Source organism: Aptenodytes forsteri, unplaced genomic scaffold (assembly GCF_000699145.1).
Source record: "Aptenodytes forsteri isolate BGI_AS27 unplaced genomic scaffold, ASM69914v1 Scaffold62, whole genome shotgun sequence".
NCBI classification, from domain to species: Eukaryota; Metazoa; Chordata; class Aves; order Sphenisciformes; family Spheniscidae; genus Aptenodytes; species Aptenodytes forsteri.
In genome coordinates, this window is record NW_008794595.1 from 3,470,401 (window position 1) to 3,495,849 (window position 25,449).

The following is a 25,449-nucleotide window of genomic DNA, read 5'->3' on the forward strand; positions in this document are numbered from 1 at the left end:
AGGGCAGAAGCGACCATCTGACATCTGAAGTATTGCTTACTTGTAGTGTGCTTTGACAAGTAAGAGGAAGATAGTATAAGAGTAGCATGCAAACTTCTGTCTACATGCTGAATAGTGGTGATCTCCTACTCATCAGAGTAAATATAACCATAACCAAGTTATTGGTTTTGCTATCTGCAGATAGCCACACTAAAAAAACCAAACACACATACCCCTCTCTGAAAAAAACCCTACCTCTCTGTAGGAGAGAGCTCAAAATGCTTGCCAGCAGCAGCTACGAGGAACTCCTGGATCGACATTCCAGCTTTTAAGGAACTGATAATTCATGGTCGCTAGGAAATAGAGTTATTGAAAAATCATGTCTGTGTTGCCTATAATTTCTATTGCAGTAGTGCCTTCGTGCCTCAGTCATGTATCGGGATCCTGTTGTGCTAACCTATACAGCCAAATGAAAATATAGTCCCCATAGAAGTTGGAGGGTAAAATAAAACACACAGGCTTATTAGGGCCTAATATAACAATAAAGCTGACACAGTTTAGGCATAATAAACAGTCGTCACCCCATATTGGTTATCTAACAGCTCTAAAGGTGGGGTTTTTTGTAAGATACAGAGCAGAGGGATGTCAATAGAAAGGGATTTTAGGGAGGACAATGAAGTAGTTTTGCAGATGTCTATGGGAAACTCATTCGATGGAGGGAGGAAAGGGGGAGCAGCATGGGATAATGTGAGAGAGTGCTTGTTGGAAAATTTTAAAAGTAGTGAATTCTGGCATTAGTAGAGCAAAGCTAGGACTCGGTCAATGGACTACACAGAGGTCTGTCATAAAGGGTATTGCTTTGTTTTCTGCGATATGCAAAATGTGTATAAGATCGGAATTGTCAAGGTCATGGAAGGGTGGTGGTTGTCAAGAGGTGGAACAGTAAGATCTTGGAAAGCATTTCAGCTGTACACATTGAAAGGCAAGGATTTAAAAATATTCTGCAAAAGAAATGTGTTAAAGATGACCCAGTTGTGAAGCTCTAACGAGAGGAGAGTCAGAGGCATTGATTTCATGATAGTATCGTCTGCAGGGCTGAGGGAGGAGTGTGTCTGAGCCTGGGTTCTGCTCCAGCTGTGCCGTGCTTGGGCTGAGAGCTGCCTGCCCGTGGAAGGCAGCAGATCGCTGACAGTCTGGCTTGGGTGGAAGAGCCACAGGTCAGAGTGGGAGAGTCTGGAGGTCCCCGTGGTGTGTATGTCATTTTAGTTGTGCTCATGAACAGCAGGGCGTGTGGATGAGGGAAGGACTGGTCTCCTACAGAAACCTTGCAGACCATAAGAATGGAAATAAGGAGAGAATATTTCAAATGAAAATATTGGTGGAGTTGTTAGAAGCTAAGTAGAAAAGAATGACATTGCTGAACAGGTCTTTCTTGCAGTTAAATGGTGACAGTATATATCTATAGTATACATGAGAATATATGTCTTTTTAATGTTTTCATTAGGCTAACTTTTGAATTTGAAGCAACTTTAAATTGACTTAATTCTTCCTTTTGATTGAACAGATGTTAAAAGTAAACAGGAACATTTGTTTCCCTTTCCTCATTTAATTTTGGAAGGAGAACCTATTCATAGTTTCAACTGTTATTTAAGGACAAAATTGATTCTCTTGACAGAAGATGGGGATAGTGCTGCTGCTGTTCAGCTGTTTGTGCAGAAACCTCCGGAGAGGGCAATGAGTTTATTCTCCCTTTCCCCTCTAGCAGTATATGGGCACGCTGCAGCCTCAGCCTTGTCATAGCCTGCAATAGCCGTTCTTCATCTCCTGTGTGCGGCTGCTGAGCTGCTAAATGGAGATAATGGATCCCACAACCTACTTCACAACCAAGCATTACGTGACAGCGTGCTCGGGGCCCTGCTGGCATTCTTGCCGGTAGTAAAGGGGATTTCCTAGCGGCCTTGCAGTTGCTGTGCTCGTGCTCCCTGATTGGGCTTACCTTGCGCTCGAAAGCTTTGGAGTTATTCTGGTTCCTCTCCCTGGGGTGAATGTCTCCCTGCAACGTAAAGGCGCTGCCTCATGGTGCGTGTGCAGCCAATTAAACCCAGTGCTTTTCCTGACCCTGCTAAAATTACAGCGTGATTAGTCACCGAACAATAGCGGAGGGAGAGACTGCCAACTTTTGAAAATGATGAGGAAAATCGCTGCCTGTGACTCCTTGCTAAGGTTATTCTGGTAATTGGATTTTTTTTTTTTGTTACAAATTTATCATCCCTATTACAGGGGGTGCAGAGGGGAGAGGGTGGAAAGAGGACCTAGGCGGTTCTGCTGCCCCATCTCCCCGCTCCCCGCCACCCTTACTTTAATAAGTATGTTCCTTAAGCTGTTTTTCATATAAGTTGCTTCATAGATGTTGAAAGACCACTTACATGACTAATGGCTGTGGGAATGGGCCGTTGTTCCTATATTGGCAGAGTTATAAGGATTGCTCAGTGAGGATAAATGGAGTGGAGAAGGGCTGGGGGAAACGCCAAAGAAAGAGCTCCCTTTGCAACTGTTTTCTTGAGTATCCTTTGACTGTGATAAAAGCGTGGCTTTTACCCTGCACCCGAGTATCCTACCACTGGAAGGGTACTAGACCTGTGATGAGCACCAGCATTGTTTTAGTTACCAAGACTGTGATGTTTGAGAATATACTAACCAATTGGGAATTCATCCATACAAAAGTAAACGTTAAGGTATTCGGTTATTATTATACAGTATAAAAATATTGTGCTGGATGGCTAAGCAGTTACTAGGACAACAAGGGGGAGTTTGCCAAGGATTTTTAAACACTGTAAGCAAACGGAAGAAACCTTGAGTTTAAATAGCCCATCTGGCCGTCTTAGACTTTCCCAGGAGAGCTGCACTAAACTTCTGCCACATACATTGTACCCTGATGATAGACATAGCCCATGGCAAGGAGACTGAGCTAGGAAAGCAAATGGACTTCTGTGGCAAATACACAGGGGAGGACCGCATCCTGCACCTCACGGCGGCACGGGGGCGAGCCCCGCGCCTGGAGCCCACGCCCTGGTCCCAGCAGGGTCCGGCCGTCTTCCGACGCTGCCTGGGATTCTCAGCTTTAATGTGGGTCCCCGCTCTTTGCAAAATAGACCTTTGACCTGCAATTTACAGCTTTTATCACATTTTAAAGCTACATAGTGGGCGAACTTGGGGCAGTAAATCTCACGCGTTTTGTAAAGATTCTTATTTTTGTGTTTGCTCAGCTAAGGCAGGAACAGCAGCTCTATGCCGTTCTGTGGCCGATTATTTAAAAAACAAATGGCAAAATTGGAGTATTTTAAAAACAACTTTAGGCCAGTAGTTCTGGGTGGCCCACAGAGCTGTTTCTGAGAAACCTGCTTCATGTTTGTTACGGTCTAGGAGACCCCTACCCCTCCTCCATAGGAGCCAGCGCTGACCATGAGATGAAAGAGAGAGATCTGCGTGTTAGTATGTGTGTGTCTTTGTCTGAGAGGGAGAGATGCTGGCTGGCGTGTAATTACTTTCCTCATTTGCTCTTGCAAATTATTTGCCAACCTTTCTGTGGAAAGATAATATATTCATTAAAAAAAGTTGTTGGGTTTTTTTTTTTTCTTCTTATAATTATGAGAGGCCTTTTATACCTATCAGAATGGTTCAAACCATGCACCCATAAAACTTGTGTTTGAATGCATTACTGCATCACTCAGAAATAACTACAGAAATAAAAAGACACAGTGACTCACATTCTTCCAGCCCTTACATTCTTCCAGCCAAAGCACTCTTAGAAATAAAATAGCATTTCAAAGTTTTGCAATTTAAAATATTTTTCAGCTGTATTTTGGCTCTGGGGTTTGTTATAATAAAAAATAACATCTGTTTTCCAATTTTAAATTAAATTTAAAACAACATGTTTTTCTCATTAGTACTGTTTATCTGTACTATCTGCTAAACTTGGATGTCAACTCTTCTGCTGAAGTAATCTGATTTTAGTTCACAGGATTAGTAGCATCTATCAACGACCACAAAGCTTTTGTGCTAATAGCAAATACAAGAGAAGTGTTTACAGTCATTATCACATGTTAAGTTTAAGCTTCATCTTTTACTCCCGCTGCTGTTGGACATACTTCACATCTACTTTGAGGCTTAACTGTGCGCGTTTTTAGTAACTTTTGCAATCAAAGCATTTAAATATTTTTCCTTCTGACTTCTTACAGCTAGGATACCTATTGGGTTTTGGGTGTTTTTTTGGTTTAAAAAAAGTAAATAGCTCACAAATGCCCTTTAGGGGTTGTACTAAGCACGCAGCCCTGCCTGCATTCCCCGCTGCTTGGAATTGCAAGAAATGTCACTTTTCCCAATGAGTAACCGCTGCATAGGATTTGGTGGTTAATTGAGTTCGTCGGGTACATCAGAGGATTGGTGCATCTGTACGCCTCGTGCCCTCTTGATTTCCATCCCTCCTTGCCTCCTTTGCTCACCTGAAAGCTTTTGCTCCCAAGGTCTCGGTATATCTTTGCACTAAGGCAGGTTTCGGTGGCGAGGGAGGCTGTAAACAACCTGCGTGCTTTAATGTGAGCTCCTCACTGGCTGGTGCTCTCCCGCTGGACGAGTTCAATAGGTTGCCTCATTACAGACTTTCTGGTGGCTTATGTAGCTTCACCCTGTGCACCCATATGTCTCAGCTGGTGGCTGTGTCAGTCCTGGGTTATAACCAGAGAGGGCAAAACAGCTGAAAGGGGGTTGCTGCCCTTTTAGTGGAACAGCTTCTCAGGTTAGGTATTAAACAAGAGCCCCATCTGTCTATTTTTGGTGGCTCGTGAGGGGAGGAGGGAGGTGAAGGCGGTAATTCAGTCTCTGGGCTAAATTCAATCTTGGGTCTCCCTTCTCAGAGAGGTACTTTTTTTCCCTTGTGTCATGCCCCATAGACTCTATCAAAAAAGAAAAATGTTTGTGGCCCAAGGCTATTTATGATCGATTAGCGAATCCTAATGGCTTCGCAGTCGGGCTGAACTGTTCGGAGCAGAGAGTTACAGCTTTTGCTGTTCCTTCGGGCGCTGAGGCTCAGGGAGGGGAGAGGACCCAGTTCTTTAAGGCGGTAGGAGAAACGGAGCCAGTGGGCTTCAGTGAGAGGAGATGGCATCTCTTGGGACAAGGCTCGCAGTTATTGTTCAACAAAAACTGAAAGGGAAGAAACCCTCGTTACTTCCACAACGCTGGGGATTATTTGGAGGGGTGTGATAGCCTAATATTCAGTCAGACCTGAGGTGGCTCCAAATTTCTGTCTACATTTCAAGTTTTTATTGCAATAATGAAACACACAGTGTAGGGACAATGAATTATCACTTTCCCTATATTAATGTGTTATAGAGCTGATGACAACCAAATCAGTCAACATATGGGAAATATTACAAATATGACATATCCTTATGATATGATCACATGATGGAAGTTATTTTCCGATACTGTATTTTAGTAATTCACATAATGTTTCATTTCATTTCAGGCAGCAGTTTTACAACATCATCAGGAATATATGCAGGAAATAATTCACTCACAAATTCTACTGGATTTAATAGTTCACAGCAGGTAAATTTGTAAATATGAGTCAAGGAAACTTTGGCAAACTTAGAATTATCATCCACTGAAAAAATGTAACCCTTAAATAGCTTTTTGACTGAAATTTGCATCATTTCAAGTTAAACTACTGTTTATAAATGTTTTTCTTCATTTCATCATCTTCCAATAGTAGAACTAATTGTCTGGATTTGATGTTCTTATTCACGCATCTTCAGTGGTGTGCCTAATAAACTATTTGTATGAGAAGACATACTAAATTATGTGTAATTTAGATTTCGTTTTACTGCTTCACAGCTTTAGGTCCGACAGCATCCAGTCCAGGAAGCATACGTGCTGAAAGTCTGACATGTGTTTGTAGTTATATTTTGGAATTTATACTAAAAAGTAGCAAAACTTTGATGGACTATTCAGTTGCTTTTTTTTCTTGCAGGAATATCCCTCTTATCCCAGTTTTGGCCAGGGCCAATATGCACAGTATTATAATAGCTCACCATATCCTTCACATTACATGACAAACAGCAACACCAGCCCAACGACACCCTCCACAAATGCAACATACCAGCTTCAAGAACCACCATCTGGCATCACCAGTCAAGCGGTTACAGATCCTGCAGCAGGTAATTACATGGATTTTATGGTCCCTATGAAGCACGTTTTTGTAAGTTGAAAGGGGGTTGAATTGGATTTTTTGTGTGTGTGTAGTTGTTGATTTTTTTTTTTTTTAATTATTTCTTAATGCTGAGCCTGTGGCCCTTCTTGCACAAATTCTAACAGAAAATAGACTAAAGAAAAACCTGGATCAGTAGAAGTTTAAAGCTTGTATGAAATACAAGTTGTTTGTATTTATTTGTAAAATGCTTGTGTTAAAAATTGCAGGATATGGGAAGGTCTTTACACTAAACCAGAACCTGATGCTTTTAAGCTCTGTCTTCATTAAGATAAACTCCTTTGATTTTTCCTGAGTAAGACTGAAATCGAGAGGCCTTCAGACCATAGCCCAACTGTCCACTTGAAAGAGAGCTTTTGTGTTTTTCACTTTCGGAGAACATAATAATGCTTGCAATGGGGAGTTGAAATTGCACAAGTGTTTCCATTTCAAGAAAAGATTTTCAGTGGCTTGTCCTTCTTCCCAGTCGTTTTACCTATCTTGCTGGAATTTGGCAGTCCTTTACTAGTTGAGATATTTTTTGAACATTTATGCCAAACTGCTCCAGCTGTTTTTGGAAATGAGAGGTGAAAAATACTTTTCTCATTATTAAAAAAAAATAAAAATACATTTTTTAACAGTTCAAGCATGTCAGTAGTTAGTAGATGGCAGAAGTTTGAAATGTGTCAGAGAGAAAGTCCAAGGTTGCAGATGTGTTTCTCAGTAATGCAGTAAGAAGCAGCTATGATTTGGCAATGTTATCAGGAGGTTTTGTTTTGGAGTTTTGTTGGGGGAGGTTGTTTTTAGTTTTGTTGAAATACTTGATGGGACTGATCTTGCATGTGCAATGTGAGCTTTAATATAATTTGCTAGGACTCTCTTGCTTTTCTGCATGAGTGTGTACCTGAAGAAAATGTATGCAGTATTGTCTCTTTTGATACATTTGCTGAAAGTAAGTAGGGAAGAAAATAGAGCTCGTGTGTGTGATTATATACAAGAGATCACATGTGTGTGCGATGTATTTGAGAAAGGAATCTTTCTAAATATATGAATGCATATTGGAGTCTGCGGCTTTTAGAATATATGGATGCATATTGGAGTCTGCATAATTACTCTGCTTTTCACTTTGTTTTTATTTTTTTGGTTTTGTTTTCTTGTGGGTTTTTTTTGCTTTTCTTTTTAAGTTGGAAGCAGTAAGTTCCTCTTATCCCCAAAAAACAGATGTGATCAAGTTTTAGCTTTTATCAAGATACTAAAATTGAATCGTTGTATCATCTGGGTCTTGATCTTTTGCAAAATGTTTACATATATTTTTTAAAGTAGTTGATACTTCCTAAAAGCAACAGTAAACACACATACGGAGAGAGGAGGTATATTTTTCCCAAGCTCAAACTTAGTGGCTTAAAGGCTGTCTTCCTATTGAAATAGTCTTCTGTGCTCTATAAGCCTGGACAGAACTTTTCTATCAGTTCCTTTTTAAGAAGTTTTTCTTCTCTCGCTCAAATCTTCCACACTCCTGTTAAGAAAGTTTTGTCTAAAAATTTGAAAGAAGTTGGTGGGCTTTCTCATGGATGGGTCCTGCACCTAAGCCCTCTTACAGTTTATGCTTTCATGTATTGAAAGCTGTACATCCGTGGGTGCCCTACCACTGCTCCCTTAGGCATGTTCCTTGGTAATGTGCACACCTCCTCTGGTATTGCTGGGACTACCATCTCTTTTCCTGAAATATTTGTTACTGATTTAACAATTCTGAAAAAGTTCCTTCAAATGGTTTGCAAATAACAAGTCAATGTAGGTATGGGGTTATCTTGAGCTGGCTGCCTGTACCACAGGCAGGGACACGTTTAGGAAAGTACCTGCTGTGGGCCACTCTCTATTAGGAGGTGCTAATGGAAGCCATCTTTCTGTTCCCCTTCACCAACATGGTTGCAGTCGGCAGAAGGTATAGGGCTAGACCGAGACTTCTCCATTTATCTTTACGCACTTGTCTTTATGCATTTAAGTTAGGATCAAGCCCATTTAGGCTCCTTCTGTATTGAGTGGAGAGAGATGAGTACCTCTACGTAGAGTTCAGTTTAACTACAGTCTTAATCCTAAGGTGCCAAAGCCTCTCCACTGGTGTGAGAGCAGTTTAAGGTGGCTGATATACCCGTGTTGGGTTCCTAGGTTAAAATTAGGTGAGAACATTTAGCTGCCTCACAAACCTTCAATCCTGGTAGAAGGGAAGTGAGGACCAGTCGGTGAATCCAGTGCTGTGCTTGCCATTTCCCCTTGGACAGTGTAAAATTTTACTTTCTTCTTGCTGAAGCTTATTGCAGAGCCTCAGTTGAGCTCATACACAGTATGCTCGGAAGATAAAGCAAGGCTGGGGTCAAAGAAAAGAGGGATCAGCATGGAGGAGGGGAGTTCTGGTGGAGTGGGGACAAGTGAAAGGCATATTAGAGAGAAGGAAATTCACAGCTGGGTCAAAAACACAGAACAAAGGAGCAAACTAACCAAATTTTAATTACAATGAAGTCAGGTTTCTGTAGGCTGTTTTGCCAATCTGGTCAAGTTAGGCTGCTGATTCTCTACCACAACTGGAATGCTGCATATGAGAGATGGTGGAGAGCAGTGCAGAGCCATCATTAGGCTACTGTACCCCTTTAGTAGGACGGGCTCCAGCTGCTGAATTGCAGCTGTTCTTACTGAATATTGATATCCCTAGACATCTTCTATATTTAAAAAAAACATGTAATCTGTGCGGTTCTGAACTATGCCAGGACAAGCACAGAACGGTCTTCAGACTTTACAGAGGCACCAGAAGAATTTGACAGACATAGGTGGTTCCTATGAATTTGGGCCAGTACGTGAAACAGAAGAGTCTGGTAAGAAACATGTGAAAAGCGAGAAAGTAATTATGTGCTCTTGTGACATTTTTAGTAGAGTTTTGCAGACTCAGAAAGCTCAGATAATTTCACTTAAAATATGTTTAATTCCTTGTCCAAATATAAAATAATCCTTTTATGGTTTCCCACAGTTCCTAGTTAAATATGCAAGTTTTTGCCATGCAATCCAGGACGTCCAGGGATTCTTGCAGAAGAACCTGAGATTTTCCATGCTCAGTGTTTCTTCTTTTTCCTTTGTGGATCTGAAAAATTTCTTGTACCTCAGTCATGACAAAACCTTTTGACTGCACAAAGGTTGATAGTCCCTGTCTCCGTAAATCAGACATACAAATTAATGTTATTTTCTTGTGAACAGAAGGCTGTATTTTTGCTAGTGACATAATCAGAAAATTATTAAATAAAACAATAAATCTCAGTATGACATTTCAAATTTTTAATGTGTGCTTTGCTTCAGATTTCATTCAAAATTTTATTTCAGTTCAAAAGTAAGAATTTTCACAGTTTTTTTCCCCACTTGTAGAATTCTAACTTTTGCTTTACAGAATAAAATGTTTTTCATCAGAATAACAACAGAGTATTAGGTTCCTTCTGGGATGAGCTTTCAATCCATACATGAGTAGATTATCCCAGGTATGAACAGCTGAGTTCATGAGTTGCTGATTTTTCATGTGAGCTGTAGTATGTAAGAGAAGTAATAATAATTAAAATGATAAAAAATAATAAAAGTAGACTAGTGAGCAAAAATTCACTCTTCCTTCCTATACTCAAATTCATTGAAGCGGGTTCAGAGCGAACAAAAGGAAGTATTTCTTTAGGTTGCATATAGGTAAGCTGTGCAGCTCCTTGCTGCAGGATGTTGTGGATGCAAAAAGTTTATGCCAGTTCATGCATTGCTTAGACAAACTTAGAAAATTAATGGATTTACACAGGTACCAAATTCAATTCAAGAAATTCTTGACACAAAAAATCACCGGAGATAGTGGGTGAATTAGCACTATGTATATGTCTGTCCTTTTTACGCTCTCTCACCTAGTCACCTGCTGTTGGCCAGTGTTGAAATTTATCCTGGATGGATGGAATTTTGCACCAATCCATTATGCCTGCCCTGCTGTTCTAAAATAATTAGAGGAACATTCATAACGTATTTCTAAGAGTTAGTGTAGGAAATGACTACTTTTTCTAAAGCTTTAATAATTTTCTCTTGCAATATTTCAACTCCATCATCACAGCTGGTAACAAAAAATTCTTGATTTGTGCAAATTTTTGTTTAGAAATGCAGTCAGCAAAGCTGGATTTATCCTGCTGTTTCATATGATGCTGTATTTATAATTTATTAAAGAGAGGTTCCCGCAAGAGAGACTTGCATTGTTCTTGAGATCTGATCTCTTTCAGTTTTCTTGGTTTCTGCAATAAGTATGTTTAAAATATTACTGGAAGGTTTTTTTCGTATTACTCACATACTTCACAATGCAGATTAAAAACCCCACAAGGGCTGTGCTAGCCAACAAATATTGTTCTCAGCCACGGGTCACCATTTTGCTCTTAAAGACTAAACTTCTTTTTCCTTGAACACTGTATCACATTTAGTATTGCAAAAGGGAAATCTACTTTTACAGTTTCTCCTGATCATATTTCTTAACAATAAATTAGAGACAGGAAAGTGAAACAGAGCAAATAGACTATATAGGCAACTTTTCACTAATACCTGTATGGAAACGAATACTGCCGTATTGGCAGTACGTTACTGGTGTTCTGATGTTTGCTCTTTTTCATAAATATAAATTAAGAGTAAATCTAGAGTATATATTTATATAGGAAGGAAACAATGAAAATTCTGTAAAAACAGAAATGAGACTGGATGCAATAATAAATGGCAAAGTACAGCACTGGTTTTGCTTTTCTGATAATGGTTGTTCTCCTGTTTTTATGTTAACAATGTACAAATTTTAACTCTTTTGCATTGCATTCAACAACATATAGCCTGACTCACTGTCACAAGATATGTTGAGGCTAAGAACTTGAGGCACTTTTCAATAGATTTTTTAGTAGATAAATAGGATGTTCATCATTGTTTTTAGTAGGATTAAAAGTAACAATAATTTCAAATTGTTTGAAACCATAGATAATGAGTAAGGAAGAAATGCCTACAATAGAGAGAGGCACTACCTGACCATTATGGGATTGCTTAATCTTTTTTTCTTCAACATTGAAAGTTGGAGAAAAAATTCCGGACCACTGCAGGGCTTGTTAATATAGTTGTTGTCATACGTACCTAATGTATACTTGTTTACATAATATACACAATATTATATTTTGTAATTATTTTGAATATACAATCCTAAATCAAAAAGTCACCCAAGTCTTGAAATAAATTTGAGTATTTGCCAATATTTTTGACAGATTATTGAGGGTTTCTGTCAAGTTCATAATAGTATGCTAGTAGTCCTCAATAGACAAACATTAGATCAGTTTTTCAGAGGGAGAAGATTTTGACATTTTGTCAAAACAACACTAAAGACATCGTTTTATGATCCTGTCAGCAGGCATTATTGTATTTCTTGCAATACTTATTTAGTACTCTTACTTACTACTATAGTAGTATTAATTTTTTTTTTTTAATAGATAAGTAAAAAAATAATCCTCAAATACCTGTGTGATTCTGCTGCATTGTTTGATCCTGGTCCAGTTTTATGTAAACAGTAAAGCAAGAAGTTTGTATAGTGAAATTTTGTGTTCAGCTTTATGTATGCAAAAGTAAGAAGAGACCGACATATTACAACTATCTGTATCTTACACTTTTATTTTGGTATACAGGAGTTGAAATAACACTGGCCTGAGGATTTAAGGTCTTTATTTGAAATTAAGTATAAGATTTGGGGGGAAACCATTAATCTGGGCACAATCTAAGTGGAAAATATTTGTACATACCTATTTGCAGAGACATTTGACTGTAGTAGCTATCCTAGACCCATCTCATCCATGTGATTTACATTGTGACATGAGATATGATTACTTTGATAATGTGCGTTTACTCCTTTTTGCATACCCTTTCAGTGTAGTAGGGAAGAAGTCTGATGAAATTTGCAATGCCTTTGTCAACAGCAAGAGCTCTACCCACACGCTTGCCAGTCAGACTTACCTAGAGATAGGCTTGATTTTGGGATTTCTGGGACAGCTCATTTTCCCCAAATTTGTCATTTGATACTATTGCTGTATAGTACATTGAAATCAATAGTAAGAAAATACAGCAATTACTTAGCGGGATTTCCGTAACAAACAGAAAGGAATTACAGAATGCAGTGTTGAAATTGCTATCTCTGTGGCTGTATTGTCTATTCATAAGTAATCAAAGTATTCTCATTTATGAGATGATGGAAAATTGTCCTGTGTGACAAAACCATCAAAACCATCCACGATGATATATAACGGGGAAGTATATGCTTATGATATTTTATGTTAAGTTGCAATAATATGGTTCCTTGTAGTACAGGGGAAGGTCTGCTACAGTAGGGTTCATATATTTTAGGTAAAACAGAATGAAAACGTATTTTATTTCTCACAATTATGTGTAGGTTGGAAAAGGAGGTATACATTTATAGAATCTGGGTTAAAAATGTTTTTCTTACTGACTAGAGAAGTCAAGATTGGGTCTATTACACTTGGTCAAGGTTTGGAAGAGGGAATGCAGAGTGTGTGAAGCAGAAACAAGCAGTAACATTTGGTGTCAGAGTGCAGAGAGGTCTAAAATTACATGTGTCTGTTAGTGGATGCAGAAGAATAACTGTTACAGTATTATTATAATTTTGTGAAGGTGTATGCAACACACAGAAATGGCTTTAGTGGTCCAGACCGATGGATCAACCAGCCCCGTACCCTGCCTGCTGCAGTGGCCATCAGCAGACACCCTGGGAGCAGCGAGGACAGGCTAAGCTTGTATTAAGACTTGCCCTAAGCACTTTTCCAGCTTCCAGATATTTTAATCTCAGGGGATTTCCAAAGCTGCTGTTGTTTGTATGTTTAGGGTGTGCCTACATTAGCATTTTAATTTGGAGCAGGAGTCTGTTTTGAAGCGAAGAGCTTTGGCTCAGCAGAGCGGTCCTAGAGCACCCAGCTGGAGTCCTTCCAGACAAAACTAACCTGGAAGGTGTCCTCCAGGACAGCTCCTAATTCCTCCAGCCCCTATTGAGGATGCTCAGGACACCAGATCAGGCTGGACCTACAATGAAATGACCTCGCAGAAACAGGCAGTGGAGCCTGGGGTCGTTGCCACCACTTATTTGGTCCCACAGACCCAACCTGCTAGCGCAGACATGGCCATAGCACCCCTGAAATCCTCTCGGGGTGTCTCCAGGCTTCTCTTGAACCCTTGTAATCTTTTGGGAGCCTGGCATTTTTTGAGAAAAGGTGCTACAAATCTCCTAGCTTTTTTTTTTTTTTCCTCAGACTAGATATAAGGAAGAAATTTTTTATGCTGAGGGTGGTGAAACACTGGCACAGGTTGCCCAGAGAGGTGGTGGATGCCCCATCCCTGGAAACATTCCAGGTCAGGTTGGACGGGGCTCTGAGCAACCTGATCTAATTGAAGATGTCCGTGCTCATTGCGGGGGGGGTTGGACTAGATGATCTTTAAAAGTCCCTTCCAACCCAAATTATTCTATGATTCTATGATTCCTATGATTCTTTATCTGAACTCCTCCTTCTTGTGTTTAACCTGGCTGCTGCCAGCTTTCTTTGGTGATCTTGCTTTAGTATTGGGACAGGCAGTGGAGAGCTGATCCTCACCCCCTTTTCTACTCATGATTTTGTGGAGGGCTGGGTTTTCTCCTGCACTTCCCTGTGTTTGCAATGCTCAGGAACAGGATAAAATTAAATTCAACGCTTCAGAAACAATCATTTCCCTTGGCTAATATTAAAGTATGTCTGTTACTATGAAGTTAGCTGAGGTTGAACAAATTAACCTCCTCCTACCAACAAATGTAGAATAATGGGTATAACAATAACGTGTTTTGTGGCTATATAGCTTGACTTCAGCAAGGCTTTTGCTGCCCTGACAGTTAAGTCTTTTCACTTAACAGTCTTGTAAGCAAACTATTCTAAAGCAGCCTCGCAGAAACTACAGCAGAATGATATAAAGCTGTTTAGGAAACCATGTCCAGAGAGAAGTCAGTGAGAGCTCGCTGTTAAAATAGAAGGATAGCTACAGTAGCATTCCTCAGTGTCTGCCTTGGGCCCAGCATTTTCATTAATCATTTAGATGACGGAACAGAATGTGTTTGCCTATTAAATATGTAGATGACACCATGCTGAGAGGGGCTGTGGGTTCTTTGGAGACAGGATGAGAACTCAAAAAATGGAGATGTGATCTGAATAGGAGCAGGTGTGAGGTATACATTTAGGCAGGAATGATGAACTGGACAAATGTGGGATGGGGAATGTTGGCAGCTCCTTCCAAGCTCTACCTTTCCCTGCGGACCGCTCACAGTACTCCAAATATTAGTGGCACACCGAGTACCCCCAGCCGCTGTTGTTTTTCTTGCTCCAGAATTTGTCAGGGCTTGGGCTTGTCAAGGCTCAGGGCTCAGCTGGATACTGGATTCTTTAATTGGGTTTCCTTATGAGGACCTGAAAGTGACCATTGGACAGTGAGCTGGTAACCCAGCCGTGCACATGGAGGCTGCCCTGTCAAGCAGCCTTAATCCAAAGAGTACATGCTATGGTTTCCTTTTACATACATGGAATAAGTTTCTTACACACTGTGTCACGTTTTCCCCCATTGGTTACTGCCATCTGTCACACTGTTCATAACAGACTGGTCTCCTGAGTAGGCTCAGAAGCTCCAGGTATTAGCAATGTTGTGTATTCAGTTCATGTGCGATATTTGGCCAGGTCTTTGAGAAACGACCACTTAGGTGCCGCTTCTTCCTCGGAAGATGATCTAGGGATCCTGAAACTAACATTTATTGAAAATACTGCAGAAAATGCAAATTGTCCCCTGCCAAGTGGTGTCCAGGGGAGGGTAGCCTGCAGGACATGGGAAGTAAAGCTTTGCTCGACTTTGATTTGGATTACTGTGTCCAGTTTGGAGAGAAAAGAGAGCGCAATAATCAAAGCCTAGAAAAGAGGATCATCAGGGAAGGGTTAACCTAACAACAAAGGGGATATGGGAACAGTCTTCAAATGCATGCAAATACCATGAAGGGAAGAATTTTTTCCCCACTTTCACAGATGGGACTTCAATTGCTGTAATGAATGCTGAACTTGTATGTTTTGTTTTTAATGGTATGGCTGTTAAAGCAGCAGAGTAGATTGCCTGGAGAGATCCGTAAGAGCAAGACAGGCAAAGCTGTCTTGGGAATGATGCAGGTGCAGCGGGTCCCAGAAGGGTGGGCTATGGTGCGCCCAGCCAACCTTGGGGTCCCGAGGCAGGGTGGGCTAAGGTGTGCCCAGCCAACCTTGGGATCCAGAGGTAGGGTTGGGAGTCTTTCTGTCAGGTGAGGGTCTGGCCCATTCAGGCAGATGACTTGCACCTGAGAAGGGGAGATGGAAATGAGCTTCCACCCAAATTTGCAGCCCTGTGTTTGAAATTTTGAATGCAGTATACTTAAATGAAGGTGTTTGCAAAAATGGAAAGCTGGACGGCTCTTACAAACAGATGTTCTTTCCCGCCCACCCCACGCTCTGCTCTGTGTGCTCACTCTTTTAGGTTTACTTCGTTTTATTTGTCATGAAGTTTTGTTTATACTTTTTCCATGCTATCTGTTCCCTATTTTATTTAGTAGTATTATTACTACCCAAGTTTAATACTTAAATTTTTTAGGTGTATCACGTCTGTGAGAAGAATTTAAAAAACTGGGATCTAAAGCCAAACTCCTAAAAATACTGTCAGACACCAAGAGCAACTCTGATTTCAATTAGTCGATAGGAAATGCAATTTTCCATTACACCTGAATTTTAGAGCACATATTTAGAACATCATTGGCCAATACACCTGTTGAAGAAATTCTGTTCTGTTTATTTTACTGGGTTATAATTTATTTCAAAGCATTTGTGCATTGTTTTCTTTCTTTTCTTTTTCTTTTTTTGTTAAGTATTTTAATAATAAAAATAATGTATAGCAGATAAACTCATTGAAGTTTAAAAGGCTGGGAAAATTTGTACTAGTTGAGTTATGATTTCTTATTTACATTTTAGTACAGTAGGTGAAAGAGCAATCAGCATTCGAAGTATTAGTTTAAATAAATATTCTGAAGTGTACATTGTCATAGGAAAAAATGTATATTATTGGAATGTACGTGATCTTCAACTTTTAAACGTCTGTCTTTAGTTACGTAGACTGATGTGGCTGGATGATTTTTTGTTGTTTGGCACATACACAGAATCACTCTCAGGTATAGGTTGAGTCTTTTTTGAAGATTCTTTGTTTTACCTTGAGTTATATCTTAACTTGTTATTCTGCTTTGTTTAATGTAGCCTGAGATACTTAGGTAAAAGTATAATGTGAAATATATCATATATACTAATTTCCATTAAGTGTAGATTTGAAGGCTGAGCATGAGAACTTCAAGACCTTTTCCTTTCATTCAGCACAAGCAACCATTATTATTTTGAGTAATTGTGAATATGTGGTGTTACACAGATGTCCAGAGTCTCCTTCTTAATCTAACCTCTGACCTCAACAGGATGTTTTTTTAGGAGAAAGAATCACTTGTGTGAGAAGTATACCTGTCTGTTCAAACTGGAATGCCATGGTCTAGGCTGATTAAAAAGTAAATTAATATTGATACAAATATCCACATCTACTGAACTCTAAAGAATAGTGTTAACTGAGAAGTGAAATTGATAAATATATTGTATGCTGAAAATTCCAGCCGCCTTCACAAAAATAGGTTTTTTTAGGAAAAAGAAATTAATGATAACCGTCAAAATAAAAGTCTTTTCTCTGTGAACTTAAGACTGTGAAAGGAAGTCTTGAAAAGAGATTTTAAAATGTGTTGTTGCATTTCTGAGGAGTATAGTACTTCTAGTTAAATGAGTTAGGAAAGATAATTTACGCTGGGTGTCTGCTTTGTTAATGTTCAAGCACTTCACTGTTACTGAGTCTATGGATGTTAAGAATAGCAAAACATCTTCCACCTAGCATGTTTTCAAGAAAACTTTGTTGTTCTTACATGTGTAAATCATCATTCTTTTCTACCTGTTCAACAACAGTAAATATTTTTGTAAATAAATTTTGCTGAAGCATAATAATTAGCATACAATACTGTTGCTAAGGAATTGTATCCTGTCTTGAAGGTACTCCTTGGAAAAGTTCAGTGTTGAGTGGGCCTTTGAAGAATACTATAAATTTCATCTTCATAGTTGATGCATATTTAAAACTTATTAATTGAACTTACCCTGGGAAAATAAGGATTCTATTTTATGCCATATTTAGAAGGAATTCTATTCATCTGGCTCGAATGTAGTCATCTAAAAGTAAAGTGTCTGCAATCAAGCAATTTGGAAAAGTTTTCAATTTCTATGTTTTTTTTTTCCACACCTGGATGGTTTTTTTTCTTACCAGTCACCATAATGGTTATCTTAAAGCATGTTTGAAAACTTAGAATTAAATCACTGTTCTTTAAAAAAAAGCTGGTATCCATTAAAATTGTTCATTTAGAGTTTAATCTTGTCTATGACGTGATATGATCTTCTCTATGATTTGAAGGAATGAAGATTTTTTTTTTTTACTTTTTTATTTGTTTACTGAAATAATTTATGTTTCTGTTTTTACATATAACTTGAACTCGATTTATTTAATTTATGTATCGGTATTGCCACTTATCATTGTAGATTTAATTATTTTAGTTAGGACTCTTTAGTGAACATCCTGGTTTTAGTGTCACATGTAAAAAGCAAGTAAGTGGAACATTTTGAAGTTTAAACTGAAAGGTAAAAATGTCATTTCTTTACTACAGCAGAATACAGTACAATCCACAGTCCATCAACACCCATTAAAGATTCAGATTCAGATAGGTTGCGTCGTAGTTCAGATGGGAAATCACGTGGACGTGGCAGAAGAAACAATAATCCTTCACCACCACCTGACTCAGATCTAGAGGTACATTATATTAGATGTCTTTGACCTGTTACAGACTCTATTTTCACCATTATTTTGCAGAGAGAAGTATTATTTACACATCAAAAATAAAGTGGCATTGGAGCTCCCTTTCTTTTTTTCCTAACAGTATTTTTGTAGAAGATAGAATTTTTCTTCTAAAGAAACTTCTTCATGAAGAGCACCTACTTTCTCTGAAAAATACTGGGGGTTTCTTTCTCCTTGTGATTTACACACAAAAAAAAAAAAAAGCAAGCTTTTCCCAAATCAAAGAAAGGTTTGCGTTTGGACAGGAGACACTTCTAGCGCAATAGTGTTTTTTGTTCTCTCATGCTATGTTCACATTCCCCTCAGTGGCCCATGCTTTTTGTTGAGAATGCATCTCCAGTGACACACCACAGCTATGAGTGTCCACACTGCATTACTTTTCCTTTCCAAAAGTTTAGCCCATTTGTCATCACGGGAAAAACAATCTCACCAGGATTTAAAATGCTTGTATTTGAACACTTCATTTTTCATTAAAATATCATTTTGTGTGTGGTCAGAGGACAAATTTAAAACACATATTTTCCATTGGCTGTAAGCGAAAGAATTATTTACTGATGCCATGAATTCTTACACATGCAACATCCAAGTTCATAATTTTCATTCTTCAGGTGCCTAAAATCCATTAAAAATGAACATAGATTAAAACGATTTAAGCACTTAGCAGCAATTTGCTTTGTTTCGGTTTTAGAGGTCATTTTCAAGAGCAGTTATATGAACTTTGTTTTGTAAGACTTTCAGAAATACAGAATTCAAACCCAGAAGATTTAATTTTCAGAGGCTTCTCTTCATTTACTTCAGTTTCTATCTCACATCTGGCTTTAAAATAGTACATCATACATCTCATTTTCTGTGTGTGTTTGACAATAACTATAATTTTATTCTAATAGAATAATTTGATATAATAGCAATTGTAGTAAAAAGCTAACAGATTGTATTACCCTATTCTGGAAAAAACTTGTTAGTTCTGAAAATAAATGGCAAGGAAACTATGGTTTTAATATATAACCATTTCAATACAATTTTCTCATTTGTGCACTTACTGATTCAAATTTTAACTTTCCATTTCAAGTATCAGCTTCACAGAGGAACACATTGATTTGATTCTCTTTTTACAGAGAGTATTCATTTGGGATTTGGATGAGACAATCATCATTTTCCATTCCTTGCTTACAGGGTCCTATGCCAACAGATATGGAAGGGTAAGTGTCAAGAAACTGATGGAAATTTTCAGTAATATTTGCTGTTTTATGGTTGATACACAAGGAAGACCAGAACATTAGTTGATTTTCCAGAGGCAAAATGGTACTGGTGTTTCAAGACATAAAAAATCAAGGAGTAAAGCTGTTTCACATGTCCATTCTTTGCACTTACTCAGCTCTTATATTCAGTAAATAATTAAATAGCATTGGGAGTAATAGTTTGACCGCTTGAGGTTTGGTTTGTAGGTACAGAGTGTCTGAAACCTGTTGATATCATCAAAATCTGCAAAGGTTTAGCTTCCTTCAGAAAGTGAAGAGCTTCCAGGAGTGATTGCTAAAATAACATTTTAGTTCTGAGCGATCGGCAGTGGAGTGTGCTCTGTATTGAGAAGGCAAGAGGAAGAATACTTTGGGACACAGACAGATTAGTCTAAAATTTTTTACCTTAACTTTTTTTAATCTACATAGTGACTGATGTTTTTGAAAGTCTGCTTACGAGTCAAATCTTTCTGTTATGCACAGTCTATAAATCATAACTGAACTAATGAATATGTCTACAGACCGTGGGTTTCCTCAGTAATTCTCAGAAGACAAACACGGTCTTAGGTGAATAAGAACAGTTCATGAATGGAATGCCCTTGTGAGATCAAACTTTGTTTTTCCAGGATTGTATTTGAAAGCTGATGTCTCAGCTTGTGCTAAAATCTGTTGTGCCATTTCATGTTCACCTCATGTGAGGTATAACTAGAATGTGATTTTTTGGTAACTTTAAAAAAATTCTTCATATAAAGAACAACCAGATAGTGTTGTCTGGCTTCATGTAATCACTCTGTCTTCTTGTAAAGCTTATATTTATCACCAAAATTTTTTACCCTACACCCAGTTGAGTGAAGGGCAAAGCTACTTCTGATTCAGTCCATGCCTGGGTCAGGTTCTGAATTCCTCCTAATAGCTTTTTGCATTATAAAAAGCAGTATTTCTTTGCAACCTTTCTTGCTTGTTCAGGTGCGGTGTATTTTCAGAAGAGTTTGCTGTAATAGCAGCTTACCTGTTTGAGCAATATAATGTTTTTTTTCATTATGTGCCAGAAAAGCAAGTTAATTCAGCAGCCTTGGTTTCCTACATGTTAATACTTTCTATTTCGGTAGTAAAAAGACACTAGAACTTTAGATGTTTTGACAGTTATTGTATGGATACATATAGACAGTAGCATTATAGAGTATTAAACATTTACAAAAAGTTGTTTTCCGTTTCTCAGCCTTCTGTGAAGATATGACAAACTCCCTCCAAAAACAGCTTTTGCATGGCACCCCAAAAATCACCAAATCCATGACAGTTTAGTTCAGCTCAGAATGAGGAGAACAAATCCCAGTGCTCACAAAAAACCTCGTTGCCCACAGAATCTCACCATTTGCTTTTGGGCAGCAGAGCAGGGCTGGAAAAGCCTAATTAGTCATTGCCGTAGAAGTACTTGTGCAAGCATATTTTTTCTACTTGTTACTAGTTCCCTATAGTGGTTTCATTAATTGGGGCCTGAACATAAACACCTTTCTTGCTGGATGCTGCAAGGAGCTGGGTGACTCCTGATTGCAGCTCAATCACTGTGGGCGCTGTTTACTTGAGATGTAGCTTTCCCCCGGCTGGCTCTGGTTGCATGGCATGTGGCAGAATACTTCTGCATTGCTAAACGACAACTGGCCGTTGATGTTAAGAGGGATGACAGCATTAGTGCTCATGCTGTGGATAAATACCCCTTTTTGGTGAGGGGTAGCAACGTGCATGTCCTTGGCTCTCAGATGCAGTCATGAAAGTGTGCCATTCTTGCTTTGTTTTCTTAAAGTTTCACTTATATCACAATTTCTCTTGGCTTATTGACAGCTTCAGACAACAGTTAGCAATTTCCATAGACATTAGAGGAAGATAGTGTCAAATGTTCAAAGCAAACGTGCTAAAACATGTGTCTGTCATATGAGAATTGTAGGGTTTATTTGCAGCAATGGGAGGTACACATTTTTTTAAAGAGTGTTTCCTAATGATTTCTGGCCTTTTAAAATCAGAAATCCAGATCATAAGTCAATATGAAAAAAAGAAAAAATTGTTGAGTGGAATTTTTGTTCTTTTCACCTGTATTCTGCTTTTTGAACAATCTAACATCACATTCTCATATGTTTCTGCACTGTGGTGAGGGCTAGAAATGCCCTTTTAAAAAATTGAATCTAAGCTGCTCACATAATCATTAAAATACAAAAGCTGGATCTTCAAACAAACAAAAATATCCTAATGAAATAGTAGGGGATTTGGCAACTTGGCATTCAGCTCTTTCATAACGCCTGAGTGAGTTTCATGGTGAATGACTATGAATGATGAGCAGCCCTGCTGCTGAAGGGATTGATTTTCTTTTCCGTATTCTTTACCTCGTTCCTCATAACTTCCTGCTTGTGCCACCCTTTTCTGTATATTCTTACTTTCTCATCTCTTCTTATCACCTGCTCTCCTTTTGCTGCTATTGTGCTCTGCTTTCTCCCTGCTTTTGTCCTTCAGCTTTGTTGGAACAAAATAATACCCTTATTTTTCAGTTTGCACAGTCATGGTAGAAACTGCTACACTTTTATTTAAGGGTGATTTGAATTTTGTGAATTTCATGGACATGTATGAAACTAGTATAGGAATATGATTTGTACTTCCAGAAAAGAAGAAGCAGCAAAACAAAACATTTCCATTTGCTTTTGGAATTTTTTTTTAATATGCACAGAGAGAGATCTATTGATCAAATATCAAGTTATCAGTTACTTTAATTGACATTAGGGCTTCTGGCACCTCAAAACTTATGTTTTGAGCCAGATGTCAACTGATTAAGTTTTGGAATTTGGAAAAAGTTGGAGCCCTTCTGTAGTATCTTGGAGCAGGTGGAAATACATCTCAGTATTGGCACTAGAACACTGTGGTCTTTACGTACATTTCCATTCTCCGTAAAAACATTTATATTCAGAGGCTTTAAAGGAATTTTCCTTTAAATTATAAGCTATTTTAATGTGGTTTAATATATTTTAGAGATTGAGAAAAACAAAGCCTGGTTTCACTTAACCCTTCATTTGTGACCTGTAGGCTTAAGTGGAAAATAAGCCTTGTACCCAAAGTGAACTTTCCTGTTTTTCAGCTTCTTGTTTCTCCACCAAACAAAGAAATCAAGTGGGTAGAATTTAGAAATGACATACAGACAATGTTTTGGCTCCAATACCAGTATTCAAAACAAGAGGCCTGCTTAAGCAGTTTGACATTGGTATTTCTTTTCTTTAGCTAAACTGTACCTCCCTCAGAGATTTGTACCTGATTTTGACCATACCTGAAAAGACACTCCACCTGAACCTGCAAATCCCAATCAACAAGAAGAGAGTGTTAGCTTTCCTCCTCATTGTGTGACACCTTACAATAATTAGTTAGCAATTAGTGGCTTAAAATTGCAAAAGAAGGTTCGGTATGGGATTATTTTTTTTTTTAAAACCTTTTTCTAGTCTGTTTTTAAAGTTTTCGGCCCCCACTGTAATGTCTGACATCAGAGTTTAATCTACTGCAGTGCCTTAAACCAAGGCTCTTGTGCTTTTTACTAGAGTAGTTGCAAGATTGTGACTACACGGATATTTAAAACCCTAATGCAGATAAGGCTTTTGCTTCTGTTAAATATGTGGGTATCCAGAGCTGCAGCTTAACACAGTTTTTATGCTAAATGGAACTTTCCATAGCAAACGATTGTGTTTAATCAAGGAATTAAGGTTTCTTTGAAAAGCAACCTGTTTTGTTTCTTCTCTTAGCTTTTATTGTATTTAATCTGACATTTTCAGTAGGTGCCAATGATTTTCTTATTTGTTTTTCTCCTAATTAAATTAACCTAATAAATGGCATTATTTTAATATTACTTCAGAGAAATCCCCATTCTGTTTTCTCTGCCATTTAAAAATACCTTGGAGTGAAATGGCTCACAGAAAGATTTACAAAAAGCCATTTTTTCAGACTCAGAAGTGTGATAAAAAGTTTAATAAAAATGTTTAATTTGTCACGTGTACATAGAAACTTAAAATATATATTCACAGCCATTTATTTAAAGTTAACCGTATGGGTTCATAACCAACATCATGTTCTGTCTGCCAATTTATTCTGCTTTTCAAAATGATGTTCCTATTGAAAGATTGTTGGATATTGGATAATTGGAAATATTGTTCCCTGATGGAAGTTCAGAATGGGATTAGTTCTACACTGTTACCTCAGCAGTTGATAATCAAGGTGTAGCTAGTGATCTTCATTTGCATCTTAGACACTTAGTCCATCTAACTCCTTTTAACAACTGGAGCAGAGAGTTCTGTGGGGCGACTTCTGTTAGTGCTCAGGGACAATAGAAATCCTTGTCTGGTTTGAAAAAAAAGGCTAATGAGCTATGAAGGATAGCGGGGTGGTGACTAGGCACAAAGATAAGCGGAATGTCAGTAAGAAAAGTAGCCTCAGGCCTAGCTAGAGAGAAAATATCACCTGCTTACATGCCTACAAAAGTAAAATAAAAGAAGACGTAGGTCTACAAATAGAGCAATATTAAAACAGAGAGACAGAATACTTTTGTTCATATTTTAAAGTCTTTCCATTTGAATTAAGAAGCCAAATATTCTTTTTTTGGCAGTACCAGTTTAAATAGAAGGCTTATTTTTAAGGGCGAAGTTCATCAAAATAGCATGATGCAATTTTTCTTCCCCATTTATAAGGGCTATTTTTTTGACACTTACTTACTCTTAACATATGTGAGTTCAAGAACAGATATTTTGTCTGTTCTATGTAACTTTGTTTCTAAATGCTTCTTTCCAAAATTCTTTTTCTGGTTAGTTTTACTTAGGTTTTGGCATTTCCAGAAGGCAAACAGGCTGCCAAATCACCATTCTTTTCCAACTCTTTGCTACTGACACATTTTGCCTTTTAACCAGTAGTTATAGAAAAATGTTTGAAAGTTCAGAGATCATGTTGAAACACCTATTAATTTGATTGAGAGGTGGAAAAAGTGTCTGTTCTGTAACTTTGTTTCTAAATGCTTCTTTCCAAAATTCTTTTTCTGGTTAGTTTTACTTAGGTTTTGGCATTTCCAGAAGGCAAACAGGCTGCCAAATCACCATTCTTTTCCAACTCTTTGCTACTGACACATTTTGCCTTTTAACCAGTAGTTATAGAAAAATGTTTGAAAGTTCAGAGATCATGTTGAAACACCTATTAATTTGATTGAGAGGTGGAAAAAGAAACTAGGGACTGCATCTCTTGGTTTTTAACTTTGAGTTGTCATCAGGTTTAGAATATTAACTTATTTTGAGTAAAATATGGGTTGTCACTTCTGCAGTTCTGTTTAAAATATAATTCCTAATAAACTAACATTGTTAATAGAGGGTGTCATGAGATAATATAACATGTTCTTTCAAACTCATGCTTCTGTGCGCTTGGGTATACTTGGCATTATAAATGAGAAACCCTATATCAAATGTATATATTAGGCTTTCTTTTCGATTTTTCAGATTGAAAATATATAAAACACAAAAAAATCAGAACAAGACAAACATCTGTAATGCATTTGGTAACCACAATGCTGAACATGCTTTTTGAGTTTATTAGCTCAGTAAGGAATAAGTTGTTATGGTAATTTCTGTAGAGAAGTTAAAGTGTGTTATGTATTAATAACAAACAATAGATTTGTTCACTCTGCATGGGTGGGCCAAACTAAAAGCATAATTAAAGCATGGTTTTGTGGAGAATCAAGGAGTGGTTTTAAATATAATTGCCATTTGCAAATAAAACATTAACGGTGATTTGCTTTAAAGTCGCTAGGTATTCCCAGGACCAAATCCTTTCACTTGTGACCAGTGAGAGTTTATTTTGAGTAACAATAGCATTATCGTGCCCCCGGTTGACCATAAAACTTGTAAACAGTTGTAAAATCTGGAGAAGTTTTAGGTGAAATGGATTTGCCCT

The 25,449-nt window shown here is 38.1% G+C and overlaps 1 protein-coding gene across 10 annotated transcripts in view; it reads left to right on the top strand.

The window, feature by feature from the left end:
- The window catches only part of EYA1 (EYA transcriptional coactivator and phosphatase 1), a 157,991-nt gene that overhangs the window by 93,541 nt on the left and 39,001 nt on the right, over nt 1–25,449 (top strand). For 7 of the 10 annotated variants that reach the window (XM_009272652.2, XM_009272658.2, XM_009272660.2 and 4 more), the window contains 4 exons: nt 5,507–5,589; nt 6,011–6,197; nt 18,069–18,211; nt 19,372–19,455. In XM_009272652.2, coding sequence (XP_009270927.1) covers nt 5,507–5,589; nt 6,011–6,197; nt 18,069–18,211; nt 19,372–19,455 — 497 coding nt within the window. The remainder of the gene's footprint in view (nt 1–5,506; nt 5,590–6,010; nt 6,198–18,068; nt 18,212–19,371; nt 19,456–25,449) is intronic. The other 3 variants (XM_009272657.2, XM_009272659.2, XM_009272661.2) reach the window with 1 other exon arrangement.